This window comes from Vidua chalybeata, chromosome 8 (assembly GCF_026979565.1).
Source record: "Vidua chalybeata isolate OUT-0048 chromosome 8, bVidCha1 merged haplotype, whole genome shotgun sequence".
Lineage (NCBI taxonomy): Eukaryota > Metazoa > Chordata > Aves > Passeriformes > Viduidae > Vidua > Vidua chalybeata.
In genome coordinates, this window is record NC_071537.1 from 16,708,165 (window position 1) to 16,725,723 (window position 17,559).

Consider the following 17,559-nt stretch of genomic DNA (forward strand, 5'->3'; position numbering starts at 1 on the left):
TTTTTTTTTTTTCTGGGTAGTGAATAAATACCTTTTGTCTTCAGTTATGGGAAAATGTAAAAAACCAAGAAACAATACAACTCGGTGATTGATTCAATTAAAGGACTAAGCTATGCCTATATTTTTTGAACAGCAGAGAAGAAAAAATTGTTTACTTCTCTAAGTCATGTACCAGTTATTCATGGGAGAGATGAGATGGAAATCTGGACCATTATTTTGTCTGCAGTAAGAGGCTAGCTTATATCTAAATTGAATGGGATGGGATCAGTCTATTTTCTCCTGCAGATACACTAGAACTGTTTGTGATAAGAGCAGAAAAGTCAAGTCAAGCTGTTGAAACCTATGGAGAAAAAAAGACCAAGATCCAGAATTAAAGGGTTCCTCATGCAGAAAATGGAATATTTTCAACATAAAAGTACTTATTTTAATATAATTTCTACTGAGATAGGCTGGTTTTAATTTAAACTATCTAAAAGAACACATTTCTTTTTTTCCTTTTTTCCCATAAAAGCTTCTCATTACAGCATGCTTATGATATATTCTTTCTGAAAATATTAAGACCATAGATAAAATTCAGAAGCAAATATTACCCTGTCAAATGAAAATAATGGGCTTAAAAGGTATTCTGTATTAGTAATCAGGCACTTCACTTTGTGTAACATTTTCAGTAAAGTCAAGCTAATACTTGTGTAACTTTTTTGCGTAACAGCAAGCTAGCTGAGTATGCACAATATACTTCTTGCACTGCAGACTCCTAGGACCCAAATCCCCAAAGCTTTCATGTGAACAATACCAACTATAGTGATGAGTCACTTCAGTTACTGTAGCAATCTTATTTGATATTTCATTTAGAAAATTCCTTCATAGGTCTAGGCCCTTAACTACCACGCATCACGAAATATACATTTCTTGATTAATCATCTAATTCCATATTGTTTGAGATATTACAGGATCTTGTTCCTAAATTCTAGCTTACAGCTTGTTACTAGCTAAAAGCAGCACCCAGCTATGCCCAACAAAAAGCTGTTTTATGATTTTCATTAATGAGTTTTTCACTTCTTGGGAAAAAAATCCAAGCAGCACCAAATGTGCTAAATAAGGGACAGCAAGGTTAGGTAGTAGTGTGGATTTTTTTAGGTCCCTCTGCAGTTAGATACTGCTAATATGGAAAAGTCATAGAAACACAGTGGCAGCAACATTTATTTTGTATTCCTATGCTTTACAAGGATGCAGTGGTGACACCTTGTCATGGAAATGCTCAGAAAATGTGACTTTATCCAGGCATCAGTTCTAGCACGGCATATGGTGCAGTCTGAAGGGAATGCCTAGGTACTCATTTCACTTTACCCCATCTTTGGCACACAGGAATCTGCACACGCATTTTCATATTCCTATGTGCTCAGATACTCTTAATTGGCACAAATGAATTAAATCTGCATATCTGTAGAGACATGGCACATATGTACTATATGAGTGAAAATATCCTGTAAAGAAGGCAGTGCCTGCGTTGCACAAGCTGCCCAGTTAAGAAATTTATTTCACTGGCACTTTACTTTTACAAAAACTATTAAACTATAGCAGCACTCAGGCACCATGCCATCAAATCAGAAATGCAGAAAGTGTAGGTGGTTAGTTCATATGCATTTAATGCTGCCATTGGCAGCTGGGAACGTCAGTTCAGATCTGTCAGTATTTTCCATGCTTAAAAGATTTGCCTTCTGTAATTTAGCTTTAACTTGCATCAAGAAAATACCAGGAATCAAAACCAATGTCTATCTCTGACTGAGAAAATCAATGAATTATGAATACAGGAAGTTATCAAACAGTCAAAGAAAGCTTCAATTAGTTGCCATTCCAAAGCCAAGGCAAAATAGTGCTATTCCAAGGGTCCTGTTAGATGGATGGATTAAAACTTGCATGTTCCTATCTTTTTAAAACAAGTCTGTTCAAATTTTTTCAAAACAGCAAACACAATTGTTGAGAAAAAAATTGTGCCGTGAACCAAGCAGAAATTATGCTTAAGCATCCTAGCATTATTTTTGTGATAAATTGAAACAGGTGTTTTATGTCAAGCGAATTTACAGTGAAAATTCTGGTATAAAAACACATGAAATATATAAAAATTGTAAGGTATAATGGGTATGTGCATGTAAATATTTACAAATAATATCCTATTTCTACTGTACAAAAAAACAACTGTATATACTAAAGAGAAGAATGATTTTCAATCAGAAAGCATGCTCTGCTCTTCCAAGCTGCTCCATGAGGTGGGCTTCTATATACAAGAAGAATTTATTTTTCCCTAGAGACTCTGCAGAGAAGGGCCCTCCCCACAAGGAGCATCTTCTTTTTGTCAAGTAGCACATCACAGACTGGATGGGCAAAAGGATGCCTGCTCCCTGCAGCCAGCACGTCCCCCCTGCCTGTTTCTGGGCAAAGCAGTGCCTGTGCTGGCCAGCACACTGCAGAAGGGGCAGTGGCTTCTTCCTAGATGTTTTCCTTCTCCAGTTCCACTGGCATCTGCACAATATGTGTAACCTTGTCCTGTAATGGCAGGGTTCCTTAACAGACTGCTATTGACAGCAGCTGGATTTCTGCATGTCATATGGGCTTTGGCGTGCAGTGGTAGGATTCAACCCAACTACATGTGATTCCTCGAGTCACCAATGTTAGAATGCCTAACAACATTAAAGGGGCCAGACTTAGTCCACAACATGCTTATTTCTCCTACAGAACATACTACTGTGCATGAACATAAACTTACAAAGGAATTACAGCCTTACATCTATCTTTTGTATTTGATCCCAAGAAAGAATTTTCACTTTGTCTAAGAATGATCAGTTCACTCTACAGTAGCTTGTGAAAAATTGATTTGGTTCCTTTTTGCTGTATGCAAAAGGCATGAAGAAAGTAAATAGCTATCTACAACAGGAGCAGGCATGTACTAAGTAGAAATTACATAACATGACTGAACTATGAAGTATCTCCAGAGAATCTGATCAGAAAAACTCAACTGACTTTTAAGCAAAGACAATGGAAGACAGAAAACACACACATTGCTATGCTCCCTGCAACATTACCAAAAACTCCAATGAACATCCCATACTAGAACCATTATGCTTGTAATACCTAAGGCAACAATCACTTTTTATCCAGCACTACCAGGTCTTAGGAAAAAAAGATGACCTGAACAATTATTTTGGTCAGACTGCTAATCTTCAGTATTGCATTACCTCTAATTTTATGGAAATAGTTTTATGATGTGACTTTAGCTAGTGAAAATTTCTGTAATGAATTCTAAACTCCAGATAGTCACAAGAGATACAGCATGTAATTAAAACTATATATATTTTTTGTCTTACTATATTATAGACCTCTATTCAATCTTAAAAGGAAATGTTTATTATGAAAAGTAATAATTATGAAAAAAATTGCCTTGGTCATAATTTTGTAGCAGAATTTAGTTGGTCTATAGACATTTGTATTATTTTACCTTCATTTAATGGAGGTTTTATTAGAAGAAATGTAATCTGACCAGAAGCCATTTTTCCAAAAATAGCTAATATCCCAAATTCCAAACTTCAGGGAAACCATCAGAAAGTGCAATCACAAAGGCTAAAATGCTTTCAAGCAATATTAGCAATTTTAAGATTTAAAATTACTATTTTGAGTTATCATGTTCTACATCTCTTGTTCAGTGTAATTAATCTTCATTCACTGCAAAAGGACTGTTGCACACTCATGAGTGAGCTATACCTGGACCCATGAGAACCTTATCAAGGAAAAGATAGTGGCCTAATCACCACTTTTCTAAATATATTTTCTATACAAAATATTGTCAAGGTATAATCCTTAGTTATTTTTACAGTACTCTATGATTTAAACAACAATATTCAGTAAAATAGTAAGTGTGTGAAACTGCAACACCACATGAATGAGCACTCTGCCATTTTGCTAGTGTAATCAATATTAGGACCAGAAAAAATTTCTAACACGCAAGCAAGAATATTCCATAGGTTTTGAGTCCTGACTGTACACTTCATGATTTTGGCTATGATTTGCAGCACACTCTTAAGGTACACAAATATCTTATGCACATTTCAGTAGCAGAATGGCACTTGGCTTGCTCTAATAGAAACAACAGAGATGCAACTGACAATTTTAAGAGAGACAATGTCCTTATTTGCATGCTGAAATTCTGGCTGTGTCCCCCCAGTCCAGGCACATCCATTCATTGTGCAATCTGTCGATGGGTAAACAAATAGTGCAGGATTCATCTCAGTGGGATCTGGCCCTTTGGTCTAACCGAAGTCAATTCTAGGTCGATACTGAAGTACCATAGGGTAAGACTGAAAACAAGCAAGGGAAAAACAACAACAAAAACAGACAAGAAAGCATGAAGACATGATTCATAAACAATACAAAGAAAATACAATTAAAGACCACCTTAAGCATAGCCAGATCTTATCTCTTAAGACAGATGTATATGACAATTTATATGAAATAATTCCATACATTTCAACAGTTAAATTTATCCCTGTACTTCAAATCTATTAACTATTTGTCACTGATGTACAGTTTCTGGATCTGCTTTTATATATTTCAATATTTATGCTTTATTAGATTTATAGTTGTGAATGCTCAAACAAGCCTTATTTCTGTGTTGCTGTGTTTGATAAAAAGCAATCTTGACATTTTATACTTTCTAAACCAAACTATATTTACAGGTGATGTACTTGGAAATTTATACACAGGGGTTTCATAGTTAGACTATAAAAAAGGTCAAATTGCTGTCAGCTGGTTTTCTGAGAGATGACCTTCTTCCCAAATCCAAACTCCTTAGCCTCAAATCTAGTGATAAGTTTTTACTGATTCCTACTGAAAAAAAAAACAAGAAAAAAAAAAAACCAAAAAAAAAAACAAAACAAAAAACCAAAACAAAACAAAAAAAAACCCCAAAAAAAACCAAAACAAAACAAAAAAAAACAACTGACCAACAAAAAGCAAATCAGCTTCTTGGGTCCCTAAATTGGACAGAACTTGTGGAATGGAAGGCAAGAGTGGATGGGTTTCCCAAAAGGGCTGTAGAACATCTGGGCACTTGCTGCTCCAACTGTTATATTTTCCTCAACCTCTTTTCAGTCTGTCAGCATTTCATTTGTCTCAAGTTTTCCTCTTAACTTCATTAGCATACTGGATATTTTCTATAAAACCCTGGCAAGTCTCATTGTCTCAGCAGCAGTATGGCCTTAAATACCTCTCTGCCATACAACAGAGAAACAAAGCTAATATAAGTTTTTTTAATTCCAAATTTGTAACTACAAAGAATTATTACAGGAGCTATCATTAAAACCAGAAACATTTTGCTTCATCCTTCAAATGCAACAGAGATGAAGAGAAAAAGGATACAGCTCCAGAGACCTACAGGGTTAATAAACTTTCATGCCATGGTAGTGAAATATCACCAGAAATAAATGTGATCACACTCGCAGGGGATTTACAAACTAGCGCTCAGAGAAACCACAAGGTAAACCCAGAGGTATTAACAGTACCAGGAGAATTTAGGAGAGAAGACAGGAAGCACCATGTGTAGTCTGCATGTGCAATTAACAAATATGTATGTGTGGTATCATAAATTACTTGGTCTCTGATTAGTTTCTTCTTTCAGGACATGACTACCATTTCATTTAAATGCTGTTTCACATTTTGACTTGTGTATATAAATTGTCTGTAAAAGTGTGCAGATCTAATTAGAAGTGCACACAGGCAGAAACAGAGCAATCACCACACTGAAATTGCCAAGTAAACCAGTGAGGCTCAGTGTTTTAGCAAACAAAATCACAAAACTGTACAAATCAAATGCACTTTGCTGGGACAATTCTAATTATTGAAGGAGGCATGAGTGCAGTAGTTCACTTCCATCACTAGTGGGGAGTGACCCTCTACCACTAGCTCTAATTTTTTACTCAAGACAAAAATAGTATTCCAAAGTTGCAAAGTAACTTTTAGAAATGAAAATTCTCAATGAGGAAACTGTAATACTGTTTCAAATAGTGTTGGGAACCAGATTGGTCAGTGAAAATTAAAAATCAGCTTCAGTTTGCAGGTTCTGGGTTTTGCTTCTAGAGATTATTTGATTTCTAATTTTAAAAATGTGAAAGGAACAGAGTTTAGAAAAATCTAACAATTTTTTACTCCATCAAAAAGAGATATGAGTTTCCATAAAGAGATGAAACCAGTGTAGTCTCTTAATTCACACTCTTCATTTTTGATCCCTTGCCAGTGACTGCCCAATGCTGCTTAGTCTGAGGAATGAGATAGCAAGAGGTAGATAATCCTTTGATGCTGATATAGATATCAACCTATAGAATAATACCTCTTAGAAAAATCACAAACAAAAACTGGCCTGAGGCAAAGTAAGACAAACTCCTAAATCCTTTGAATAAAGTTTGTTCTGCAGGAATGAAAATGCTCAGACCTTGCTCACAGAGTTTTAGCACTTTGTAGTGAGGAATTTTACAAACTCCACAAGCTGAATTACAATGGAGGTGCTGATGGGACCTTAATGACTGTAATATGTACAGTCGTGAGTGCCTCTTACCTGATAGAAAGTGCCATCCTGTGAGCAGACTTGCGAAGATGAGCAGTTCTGACACCGAAACTGCGAAGGAGATGATTTTCTGATCAGATAAGAGGCATCCACAGCTGGACATACACATTTACCATTTATTGATTTAAAAAAAAAAAACTTAAATGTAAAGGTTACAATAAATTTACTTATTTAAAAACAAGAAAGACTTGTTTAATGAATAAATGGATATTTTTCCCTTTTCTTGTCTATCTCATGTAAGGTCCACAGCTGTGCAGTAAAAACTCGTGGTCAATAGTACCAGAGACGAAGATAATGGATTCCCTTGATCTTCATTCAGAAGAAGAGACTGTTAATTAATTACCATTGCAACTTCATTGAGGAAAACAAAATCACAGAAGCCTAGATATTACTGGATTTATTATCAGCAAAATGAAATTTTTAGAGGTTTTAATCATCTTTGACATCAGGGGAGTGATTTAAAACTACATGAAAGAGAAGATGAACACATACCTGGCTATGCTGTATGTATATGAATACACTTACAATCTTAACCAGGAGTTGTGAACTCTTGCATTCACTAAATGTTAAAAACTATAGTTCTGAGATTTTTGAAAAATTTTAGTGGAAATTCTTTTTTATCAAGATCATAGTTTATTGTTGCCTCCAATTTCATGCAGCCACCAAAAGTCCATTTGTAGGCAAGGGCTGCAGGATGAAATGCCATGAAAAAATTCCATTATCACTGAAATTGTTGCCTCAACACTTCCTAATAGGACAGCCAATGCTAAGAAAAATACAAGATGGCAAACCAAACAGACATCCACTGGTTTCAAGGCAGCATTGGAAAAAAATTCTAGTTAAAGCTCCCTTGGGAGCTTCAGCAATCACCAAATTTCAGCGCAATATTACTTTCAAATTTATCAAATACTTGCCTATATACATTGACCTCCCTAATTCCTATCAAAATCTATCCTTCCCCCTCCAACTTCAGGTAAAACTTTAGGAAACTTGTGAATTTTTAACTCTACAGTATGTTCATTATGTGTTAATCTGTCTTCTCTGTCCATGCCCCAGCACTTTTTATTCTAAGCACTAGGAAGCTTAAAACAAAAAAAGAATAGAAGTAGTTTGGAATTTTCTTCAGATCAGTACATTAAGGTATGTTAAATGCTTAGCCTTAGCTGCACTCCAATTTAGCCTCCACTAATAATGATAGACAAACTTGCACGTACTATAAAGCAATAAATAGTGAAGACCAATCAACAGGCACACACAAACAAATGCATAAAAGAAAGAGAAGAAAAGGGGATATGACTTCTAATTAAAAAACAAATAAAATATACAAGGCAATACTAAACCAAACTGAATATCATTCCTGAAAAAAAAGTCTTAAAAAAAGTTAAATACTGCAATTCTAAAAGATATACATGCAGCAAGGAAAACCCATCTGGCTGTTATTTGGATGTTATTGTTATGCAGCATATCCAAAAAGAATAGATGTAGTATTAACAGAAACAGTAATAAAACAATTATATTTCACTAGTAATTTTTCAGTGACACTTTCAGTTTATTGACTGAATAAAGCAGGTTCTTACTGAAGAACTGTTGGATGCAGATTCCCCAGATATATTAACTCAAATGGTCACCAAAAGCAAATTTGCTGAAAAAGAACAAGGGCTTGGGTTTTCAGTTACTTGACTTAAAACTCTGAGCAGAACTTGCATGTACACATCATACATCCACTATTTTGAAGTTTCAGGATCTACACAATATATGTGCTGAAGGGTTTCGCCCATAGGGTTTTACATAAAAAATTCAGAAAACCTGCAGAAGGCATTTTTAAATAGGGGCTTTTTGAAGGGTCATAGATTCTATTCAGGATAAGATGTGAAACTATGTATAGTCTCTATAATAAATATACCAAAACATCATTTATCAATAATGTAACAGCATTTACGTTTTCGCCTCTTAGTCTCCATCTTGTCATATAGATGAATTCCATAGTATGATCCTTCCCCATGATTTCTCCGTTGCATAGTACATCCAGCTTAAAATATAACAGAACAAAGAGTAAGACAAAGGGATGCAGAATTTTAATGTCTAAATGAACTTCTAAGCGAATCTCCAGAGTTAATCCCTCCACTCCTATCATTATACAACAATTCCATCAGACACATATATCAAACCTAGATGAAGACAGCATGCTCTGTGTTATTTTGTACACTGGTACAATATGTTATTTTGTACACTGGTATTCAGCTGGTATTTTTTCACTTTTGTCTTTTTATTTGAAGTATGGACAGAAGGAAGCCTGCTACCAAGGTATGAAATCACCAGTAGACAAATATTCCCTATATTTAGCTACACTACACAGTATCTATTTGATGAGAAAGCCTTGTGCTGTATTTTGAAGGCCACCTTGCTATGCCTTTCAAACCCAAAGATATAAACCAGAAGTACAGTAATTTTCATTTAAAAATAGATTGTAAAGAAACTTTTAAAAATTAATTTAAAAACAATTATAAATTACAAGAAAAATGCACTTCAAAGTATACAGACATTCCTTAACTGAAAGGAAAAGACAGAGAAAAACAATTATCTCAGTGTGAAAAATGTATACTTTAAACTCTATTATAGCATCTTACTGCTGCTCGCCACTGCAAATATTTGACAGTATTTTCATTATTCAAGCTATAATGTTTTCTGGGTTTTAGACAAAAAAAAAAGTCAAAATTTTCAAGTAAGCAGATTCTTTGTAACACAAGCCATTAAGGTACCAGACAGATTAAAAACCAAATGACACCAAATAGGCTGGCCAGCACATCATGACACCGTGACAAACTCCTGTGCATAGTTATAACCTGTGCACCAAACCTAACTCAGCCCTACCCCTGACCAAAGCTGACAGGCTGCTGCTGCTAAAGACAGCCTGCCCTGCATGGAGCCTTTGGCTCCTGTAGGAGAACAGGCTGAAGAAATAGTCTGTGCTTCAGTCTAAATTCTTGTATCCCTGGAAAGAGGGAAAGCAGGTTCAAACATTATTAAATTTCATAGAAATGTATTATGTTGCAGGAAAATAAAAATACAAACATCTGTCATTCAAATGTACCTCATAGGAACTTGGAAGTTTTAATTTTAAGCTGAGAAACTTTTTGATAGTTCCCACGGTCACTCGAGTAGAACAGCGGATAAATTTCTTCATTAAGCCCTAAAGCAACAGCAACAAATCAGAAAAAGCATGTTAGAAATTCTGGAAAATGTGAGCAATCTTTACTGCAAGAACAGCTGTAACTGATAATTTTTTCAACCAGTAATCAATTTTACTGCATTCTCTTCTAATTCATAATGACACCATAGGTTTGTTTTTGTTCACTTGATTTCAAAATTTAAAAGATGACAAACAAGTTCATTTGACCCATCTCTGGTTCTAAAGATATTTCTAAAAGATACAGAAGGGAGGAAAGAAAAAACCAAAACCCAGCTACCACCAAACCATCAAAACCTCCAGAAGAACTTAAATAATCAATGCGTTTGTGTTAGTAATGCTGGGGGTCAAATAAATGTTGCATTTCTTAGAAGTGTTAAGAACTTCCAAAGTTATACATGTAACATAACACACAGAAAATACAAGTAGTTTTATTAGAAAAGTTCTTAAATATATTTTTCCTTTTATTCTTCTATTTCTAATTTAATAAAACTTTGTTAAAATCTAAAGTGATTTCTAAAGACTTTCTTCTAGACTCAGTATTTTAGGTAATCCCCTTCAGGAATAGAAACCAAATATCCCTAATTCTTAAAACAGCAATTGGTAGGTATTACTTCACACATTTTGCAGACTGAAGTGATCTCCCCAAGGCCACAGACAATACATCAAGGTCAGAATCAGGAGATCTGAATCCCAGTCATTCAGGGCACCGCATATTTGATAAGCAGGTTCATTCTGGCATGTTAAAACAGTAATTCTGAAGGTATGAGGCAGCTCACCTACAGCTAACTTTATAAATACCTCTGTGGTGTGCTGTAATCTGTTGTGTAATGCAGTTATATACCGTAAAGGCTGTAGACTACAAAACTATAATCCACACACAAACAAAAATTCCACTGCCACAGGTGGCTTTCTGTATAGAACTGTATTTTTCACAACATTCCAAAGATGCACTGAAATGCCTCAAAGCAAAGGACTAAATAAGCATGGAAGTGGGAACAGGTCACTACATTCACGTTTATTTTTAATGGTTATAAAATGATTTTGTTCCTGTAAGATGCTACTGTGTCATCAGTAACTACAGCACAGCCTGCTTGCTACTCACTTTGACGACATTATCTCCTGACTGCCCATTGTTGCGTAAACAGTCGAGGCAGATTGCAATCTGTGGGTCACTCCTGTGATAGTCTTTATCTTCTTCATTTTCATCACACTCCTCATCTTCTTTGGGTTTATCAGCTTTTGGACTTTCATCTGTAAAATGTGAAGATCATATTATTTAAGTATAAAGTAATTAAAAACATATTAATTAAGGAAATAAGGCATTTTATAAGCCATAATTTTTCTTCACATTAACTTTACAAAATTTTAATTCAGTGCATTCTTAAACTGACCAACTTAAAGACCTCTAGAAACAAATTTTTACTACTCAAATTTTAATCCAATATGCAAACAACAGATTTCTATGGAACAGAAAATAATTAGTTGATGGACTATATTGGGTACGGCTGTCTACTTCTGCTATGTCCAATAATTAAAACCCTGCAACTGTGCATGCATCACAATCACTCAGATATGCAAACCTACCATATAGTGTGGCAGTTCAGTGACAAAAATAATGTTTTAAAATAAACAATAGAATGACTAATCCCAACACTTATATATCAAAGTAACATGGCTAATCAATTAATATTAACTGTCACAATAATCCAGTGAAGACAAGTTCCTGTAATGTAATCACAAGGTAAGCCAAACTTAGATTTTGACCAAATCTAAATAGGTCACTGTAAGAACTCCAGGTGTTTTTCTCCAGAAGGATTTTACAACTAAATAGCCATATATTTACTTACTCCCTTTTAAAAGGAAAACATGTAAGAGGAAAGGTCTGTGTGTATTTTTTAGCAGAATTTATACAAACTACATAATCACATACAAAATGTTATTCCCTTGCACTCTGCTGTTAACGTGTTCTATTGGTTCCTGGTTTAAAATTCTAACTCTTTGGAAAAGTATAATCTTGCATAGTTTAGAAAGGTTTAGCAAAGTTGAGCACTCAAATGCTAAGACTAGCAAGACATTTAGATAAGGCTGCAATGTATGTAAATAATAACCATAAAATGGAGTAAGTTTTACAGATTTAGAGTGCAGTATACAATAATCTTATTGTATACATTTGGGTTTTTTTTTCTGTATCCCCAACTTACTTGATTTAAAACAAAGGCTGCTCTCTATTGGAATAAAACATTATCACAATTAACTTGAATAAGCTGCTTTCATGTTTTTAAAAAAACTTTATGATCAAGTTCTGCTACTTTCCTACACTTACCAGATTCTAAAGGAATTTAGAAGAGTTCAGATGAGAAAATGGAATGTAAACTTTAATAAACACGAAGCCATGACTAAGTTTCTTGACACAGTAATTAGTTGCCTTTATTCAGTTTACATATTCAAGATGAGTTTTAAGCTATATTCATTACTTTTCTCTCTTACATCTTTAAAACTTTAAAGTTTTCAATAATTATGAAAGATTTATCCCCAAGTCCCTATTAGCTATTGACACATTTAGTTGAATGTGTATCATACATACATTTTGTTCCTATTTGCTCCTATGAGAAGAATTTACAGTATCAAACTACACTTTTTTTTTCTTTTTTTTTTTTTTTTCTGAAAGTCCAGGAGGCAAACTCTTTCAATCGAGCAGGTGCAGTCCACCTGTCACAAGCATTTGTTCACTTCAGGCTGGAGAGTACCAATGAATATTTTTTCTCTGTACCATGGTATTTCATCATTCATCAATTCTTTCTGGTAACCACTCTCCTATAGGAGTCACCAACGCCTGAGATATGCTTTATTGTTTGGGGTTTTTTCCTTCTGATATGTGAAAATGTTAAGTCCTGGGATTTTTTTACAGCTCTTAGATGTTTAGGTTAGGAACTGTGCTGCAACCTGTGGCACAGGATATAACTGACAGACTCAAATTACAGTGAGAATCTGATTGCAGGGCATGGTAGTGACAACTGAAACAGTCTCTTCTAAATGAAATTCTCCTCAGCAAATAATTTCTTCCCAGGGAAGATTCTAAACACTTGTTTGCGGCAGAAAATAGCTCAAGTGCTCATAATTTGTATCAATGAGTTGTCATGACTTACAAATACTTTGTAGAGGCAAAGTTCCATAGCCCCAGGCTACAGTCTCTAATGGAGCTGGATACATCCGTAGCTACTCAAAAGGATAATTTGTGAGTTAGAGTCTTCCTCTCATTCACAAATACAATCCAAGCTCACACTACACTTACTAACTCATCTCCATTGGGTTTATCATTAAATTAGGAGAGGAAGGTAAGAACCAGGAGAGTAAGTTGGTCAAAAGTAAGTCACATTCTACAAATTTGCAAATGATCTCTTGATTCTTTCTATGTATATAGCAGAAGACCATTTTGTAACAGTCAAGAAATATCTATATCTCACAAAAATATTTTCTAAGTATTTTTAAAACTGAACAGGTACACACTACATAGTGTACTGTAGTAAACTAATATAATTTCATCTAACCTGTTCTGCAGTCCATAATTTATTTATATAATAGAGAAAATAACATTGTCCCTTACAATGTATGCCAAAATGCAAATCAACAAAACTTGTGAAAAAGAAAATTAAATGATACAAAGTTGAAAAGAAGACATTATAAAGAAATGAATGCAGAAGAATATTATAAGATGTTTACTTGACAGTTACCCTTTACTGAAAATAGCTATTTTTTAACTTAGCAGAGTCTTTCAAAAGTTATTTAAAATCAAATCAAACAGGCTATGGTATTAAAAACTTGATGCCAAATTAAAGGGGCACAAAACCAGCTGGATGTAGTCCTTGCTTAGCACCTCAATACTGAGTTTCAAAGTTCATGGGTCAACTACAAAAAAATGAAACAAAACAAAGCAAAAAAACAAACAAAAAAAAAAACCCAACCAAAAAGAAATAAACAAACAGAAAAGCATTGTGGAATCTACAGAAAATAATTATTTAGCATGTGTGGAAAACTGTTTCACTGCTTGTCATAACTAATTCTTGACAACCTCCTACTTAACAGATGGTCAAATTTGGTAACAGAAAGTAATTTGTAAAAACTCTGTAAAAAAATCTGTGCCTTGCTCTATTAAGAAAATTAAGAATTCAGCTGGACAATTGTGAGAGAGTTGCGAGTGAGAGCCTAGGGTAATAAAATAATGGTAAAACAGCTAGAGCTTGTTAACCAACTGGTTGATGGACAAGCAGTAGTACGTGAAGGCCCATACATTTGCACAGATTCGCTACAAGTTTCTGTAATACCTTTGAATTCAGGAAGAACAAAATGTATTGTGTCAGTGAAGAAACTGGTCTTAATAAGCAGTGCTACTTAACACAGAGATGAGAAAGAGAAAAAAATCATCACCTTGTCCATTTTCTTGAGGTTTGTTTTTCTTCCAAAATTCGATCTCTCGCTGCAGTTCCTCTAGTTAACATCAAAGAACAGTAATGTGAATTTTTAAATCAATACCAGGTATATAATTAGAAAGAGCCATATTCCCTCCACCAACCCAAGCAGTTCCCAAAACCAAATGAGAAACTTACGTTCTCGAAGTCCAGGCACCAACTTAAATATAATTTCCTCTAAGGTGTTATCCAGCCTTTCAGAGGGAAAAAATACATTTCACATTAAATGGATACTAACATTTCAAGTATTTTTAGTGTTTAAATAACAAAAGCTTTTGAATAATGAGTTGCACTTTTCTGGTAAATAATAAATCCTGTCAAAGCCAACTGATTTTAGCTTGAGAGACAATATGCATTAAAGCTTATCTCAACCACCTCCTAAATAGATTTATCATAGAAATACCTAAGGAATTAATTTTTTAACATATAAAGATAAGAATGAAACAAAATCTAAAAACATTATACTCCAAAATTTTTATTTTTTGAATCTGTACTACACACAAACAATAGTGTTACTAGAAGGAACAGACTGGAAAAGTAGTATCCAATTTTAAGGTCCAGCTCATGATTAGTAAGCATGAAAATTATAAACTCCATTATCATCCTAAGTGTTGAAGTGCTTTGGTAATAAGCCTGTTACAAGAAACTGAACAGACTATTCCCTATTTACCAAACCACAGACAAAGCAGTCTTGGCAGGATAAAGAAGACCACAGTGCATCCATGCTGCTCTGACTTGACAGTTCTCAATACCCAGCACAGTTAATTTGAACTATTTAAATCTGCCATGTGTTGTACACCAGGAGAGAGTACACAGCACAGGCATGTCCTCTGATACCCTGCTAGTAGTGCCAAAACTAGTTATTACAGTCCCTTCCAGTGTACACACTGCAGTTAGCCTTGCTGCTGAAGCTAAAATATTTTTTGTTCCTTTTCTCTGAATTTAACCAACTCTTCTATCCATTTAGTTTATCATCTGCTTTCTAGTTCTACTTTCTCTCCTGGTCTCTTATCCTTCCGTTTCCTCTGGCTTTCATTCCATTTCCTTTTCCTTCCTCTCCATGACAAAATAAAATACTAAATAATATAGGGAAATTAAGGATCTTGACATTCAGTCAGAATCTGGCATACTTTAAATTGCCTTTTTTTTTCATCTCAATAACAATATATTTCTTCACATATATATTTGCAAATACACGTGCGTACATGGTATTAATAGTACACTATAGGCCTGTTAAAAAACCACAGCTGTTCTGTCATTTGCTCACCAACAGTTGCAAAGTAGGAGTAAGACTGAATGTTTTTATTGTTGAGGAATGCCTACAATCCATATAAATTGATAAAAATTATCTTAAAATATAATATATGAGTATTCAAGGTTCTCCTTACAGAATTTCTACTTGTACTTCAAAAGTTTACAATTAGACCCATGACCCAAGCATCAGGTTCTGAGACTAGATCCCTGTGGTATCCATCAGTAGATTCAGTCATACCACAGAAATATTCATGTTTCAGCTACAACACAATCCATTTTTAATTGCCTCTTCTTAAGGGGACAACAACTACAAAAATTCTGCAAGTGAAACATACCTCCCATAAAACAAAGCAGCACAGAGAGAGCACTTTCTCACAGATAAGAGGGAAATTAAAATTGTAGGATGTCTGAGTGCTTGATTTCTGATAGATGACAATGTAGGTCTACATTCCCATGGTGTATCTTATAGCCTCCTCTGTCAGTATCTGAGGGAACTACATGGTACTGCTTTCTGTGAGGTCCCCACAGCAGAGCACTGGGAACTTGGGAGCATGGCTTAGAAACAGAATTCATTTCATACTGTAAGAAAGCTCCAGCCTTCATAATTTACTCATTAAAAGAAATGAAATAAGGACTTCAAAAGAGAACATCACTACCTTAATTAAAAATCCCTCTGTTCTTGAGGATGGTATAATACATGCTGGTTTTCTTTCATTTATTTTTGAAAATTCTCATTTAGCACTTTCTAATTTACTTTCAATGGCCCAAAACAAAAGTCACTGGTAATGCTAAAATAGCAAAAAATCCAGTATACTTTGCAAATTTACAATGCCAGAAGCAAGAAGTGGCTTCCCACTCTAGTCAATGACTTAATTTTTTTCCCAAAATCTAAAACAAAAAAACCTTCTTTCTTTACAGAGGATAATTAGTAATCAATACTTGGACAAGGAGAAGGAAAAAAAAAAAGTCCAATATGATCTTAAATACAGGGAAACTAAAAGTTGAGGGAAAAATGAAATTATTACAAGATTCTCAATTTCAGATGCATCTTTCAGTGTTCCCATACTTCACACATATAAGCACTCTGACATAAAGATTTGTATTTTTGTGTCTCACGTAAAACCCATTCCAAAATTAAACTACTTGAAAAAGGTGCTCTCAGTCATTTACTATGATACTTCCTGTTAATGCTGAAAAAAGAACATTGATATTTTACAGACATCTCTTTGCATTCCCACATCTAACTATCTCCAAAACTCCAAAGCAGAACATATAAAAAGAAGAACCAAGCATTTCTGTCAGCTTCGTATAGCTCCTTTTTTCACCCCCTCTACAACACTGAATGAGTTACAAGAACAACACTCTCAGATAACTATCAGTAAATGTGAACCAAATTAAGGCTATTGCTCAGGAAAATTTGCATGCACAGGAGTATGATAGCAAGAGAAAAAGAAGTCTGCCTTCATGACATTATCAATACAGACTCTATTGAGTACTGATGATGCAGAATTCTGCTAAATCAGTAAAGAAAATTCTTAAAATGTAACAGTCTTCCTACATTTTCATTTTAGAGCTCAATGTTGAATTTCAGATTTAGTCTTGTAGTTACAAGAGACCCTAAGTGCTGCCAACTAAGAGATACGTGTCAAAAGCTCACATAGTTATGAAGTTACTCAGAACTGAGTTTAGAAGTAGTTTATAAAGCTTATCTGAGAGATCTTAGTTAAAACTCCTAAGTGGTGCTCAACACAATTTCTCAGAAAATGACTGCATTCTTTAGCAATGATGGGGCTGATCTCCATGGTCAGAGTGTAAGACTTGACCATCCAGGAAAGATAACACCCAGGGAAGATAACTCCATTGCAAGGCTCACATGCTCTTTTGCTTATTAGTTTAGCAAATGTTTAAAGCTGGTTCATAAAATACAACCAGGAAACTACTAACTATATGCAGCTTCTTGGCAAAGAGACCAAAATGATTCTAAAAGGAATTTCAGGAAATAATTGCATAGAAAATAGTTCTTCCCACATTTCTGGCTT

The 17,559-nt window shown here is 34.6% G+C and overlaps 1 protein-coding gene across 3 annotated transcripts in view; it reads right to left on the bottom strand.

Moving 5' to 3' along the window:
- Window positions 1–3,317: 3,317 nt before the first annotated feature.
- Window positions 3,318–17,559, bottom strand: part of PCGF5 (polycomb group ring finger 5) — a 58,388-nt gene continuing 44,146 nt past the window's right edge. For 2 of the 3 annotated variants that reach the window (XM_053949762.1, XM_053949763.1), the window contains 7 exons: window positions 14,405–14,460; window positions 14,226–14,285; window positions 10,903–11,051; window positions 9,702–9,800; window positions 8,550–8,639; window positions 6,602–6,661; window positions 3,318–4,349 (listed from right to left, as the gene is read on the bottom strand). In XM_053949762.1, the coding sequence (XP_053805737.1) occupies window positions 4,302–4,349; window positions 6,602–6,661; window positions 8,550–8,639; window positions 9,702–9,800; window positions 10,903–11,051; window positions 14,226–14,285; window positions 14,405–14,460 (562 nt within the window). In that variant the 3' untranslated portion in view covers window positions 3,318–4,301. The remainder of the gene's footprint in view (window positions 4,350–6,601; window positions 6,662–8,549; window positions 8,640–9,701; window positions 9,801–10,902; window positions 11,052–14,225; window positions 14,286–14,404; window positions 14,461–17,559) is intronic. The other variant, XM_053949764.1, reaches the window with a different exon arrangement.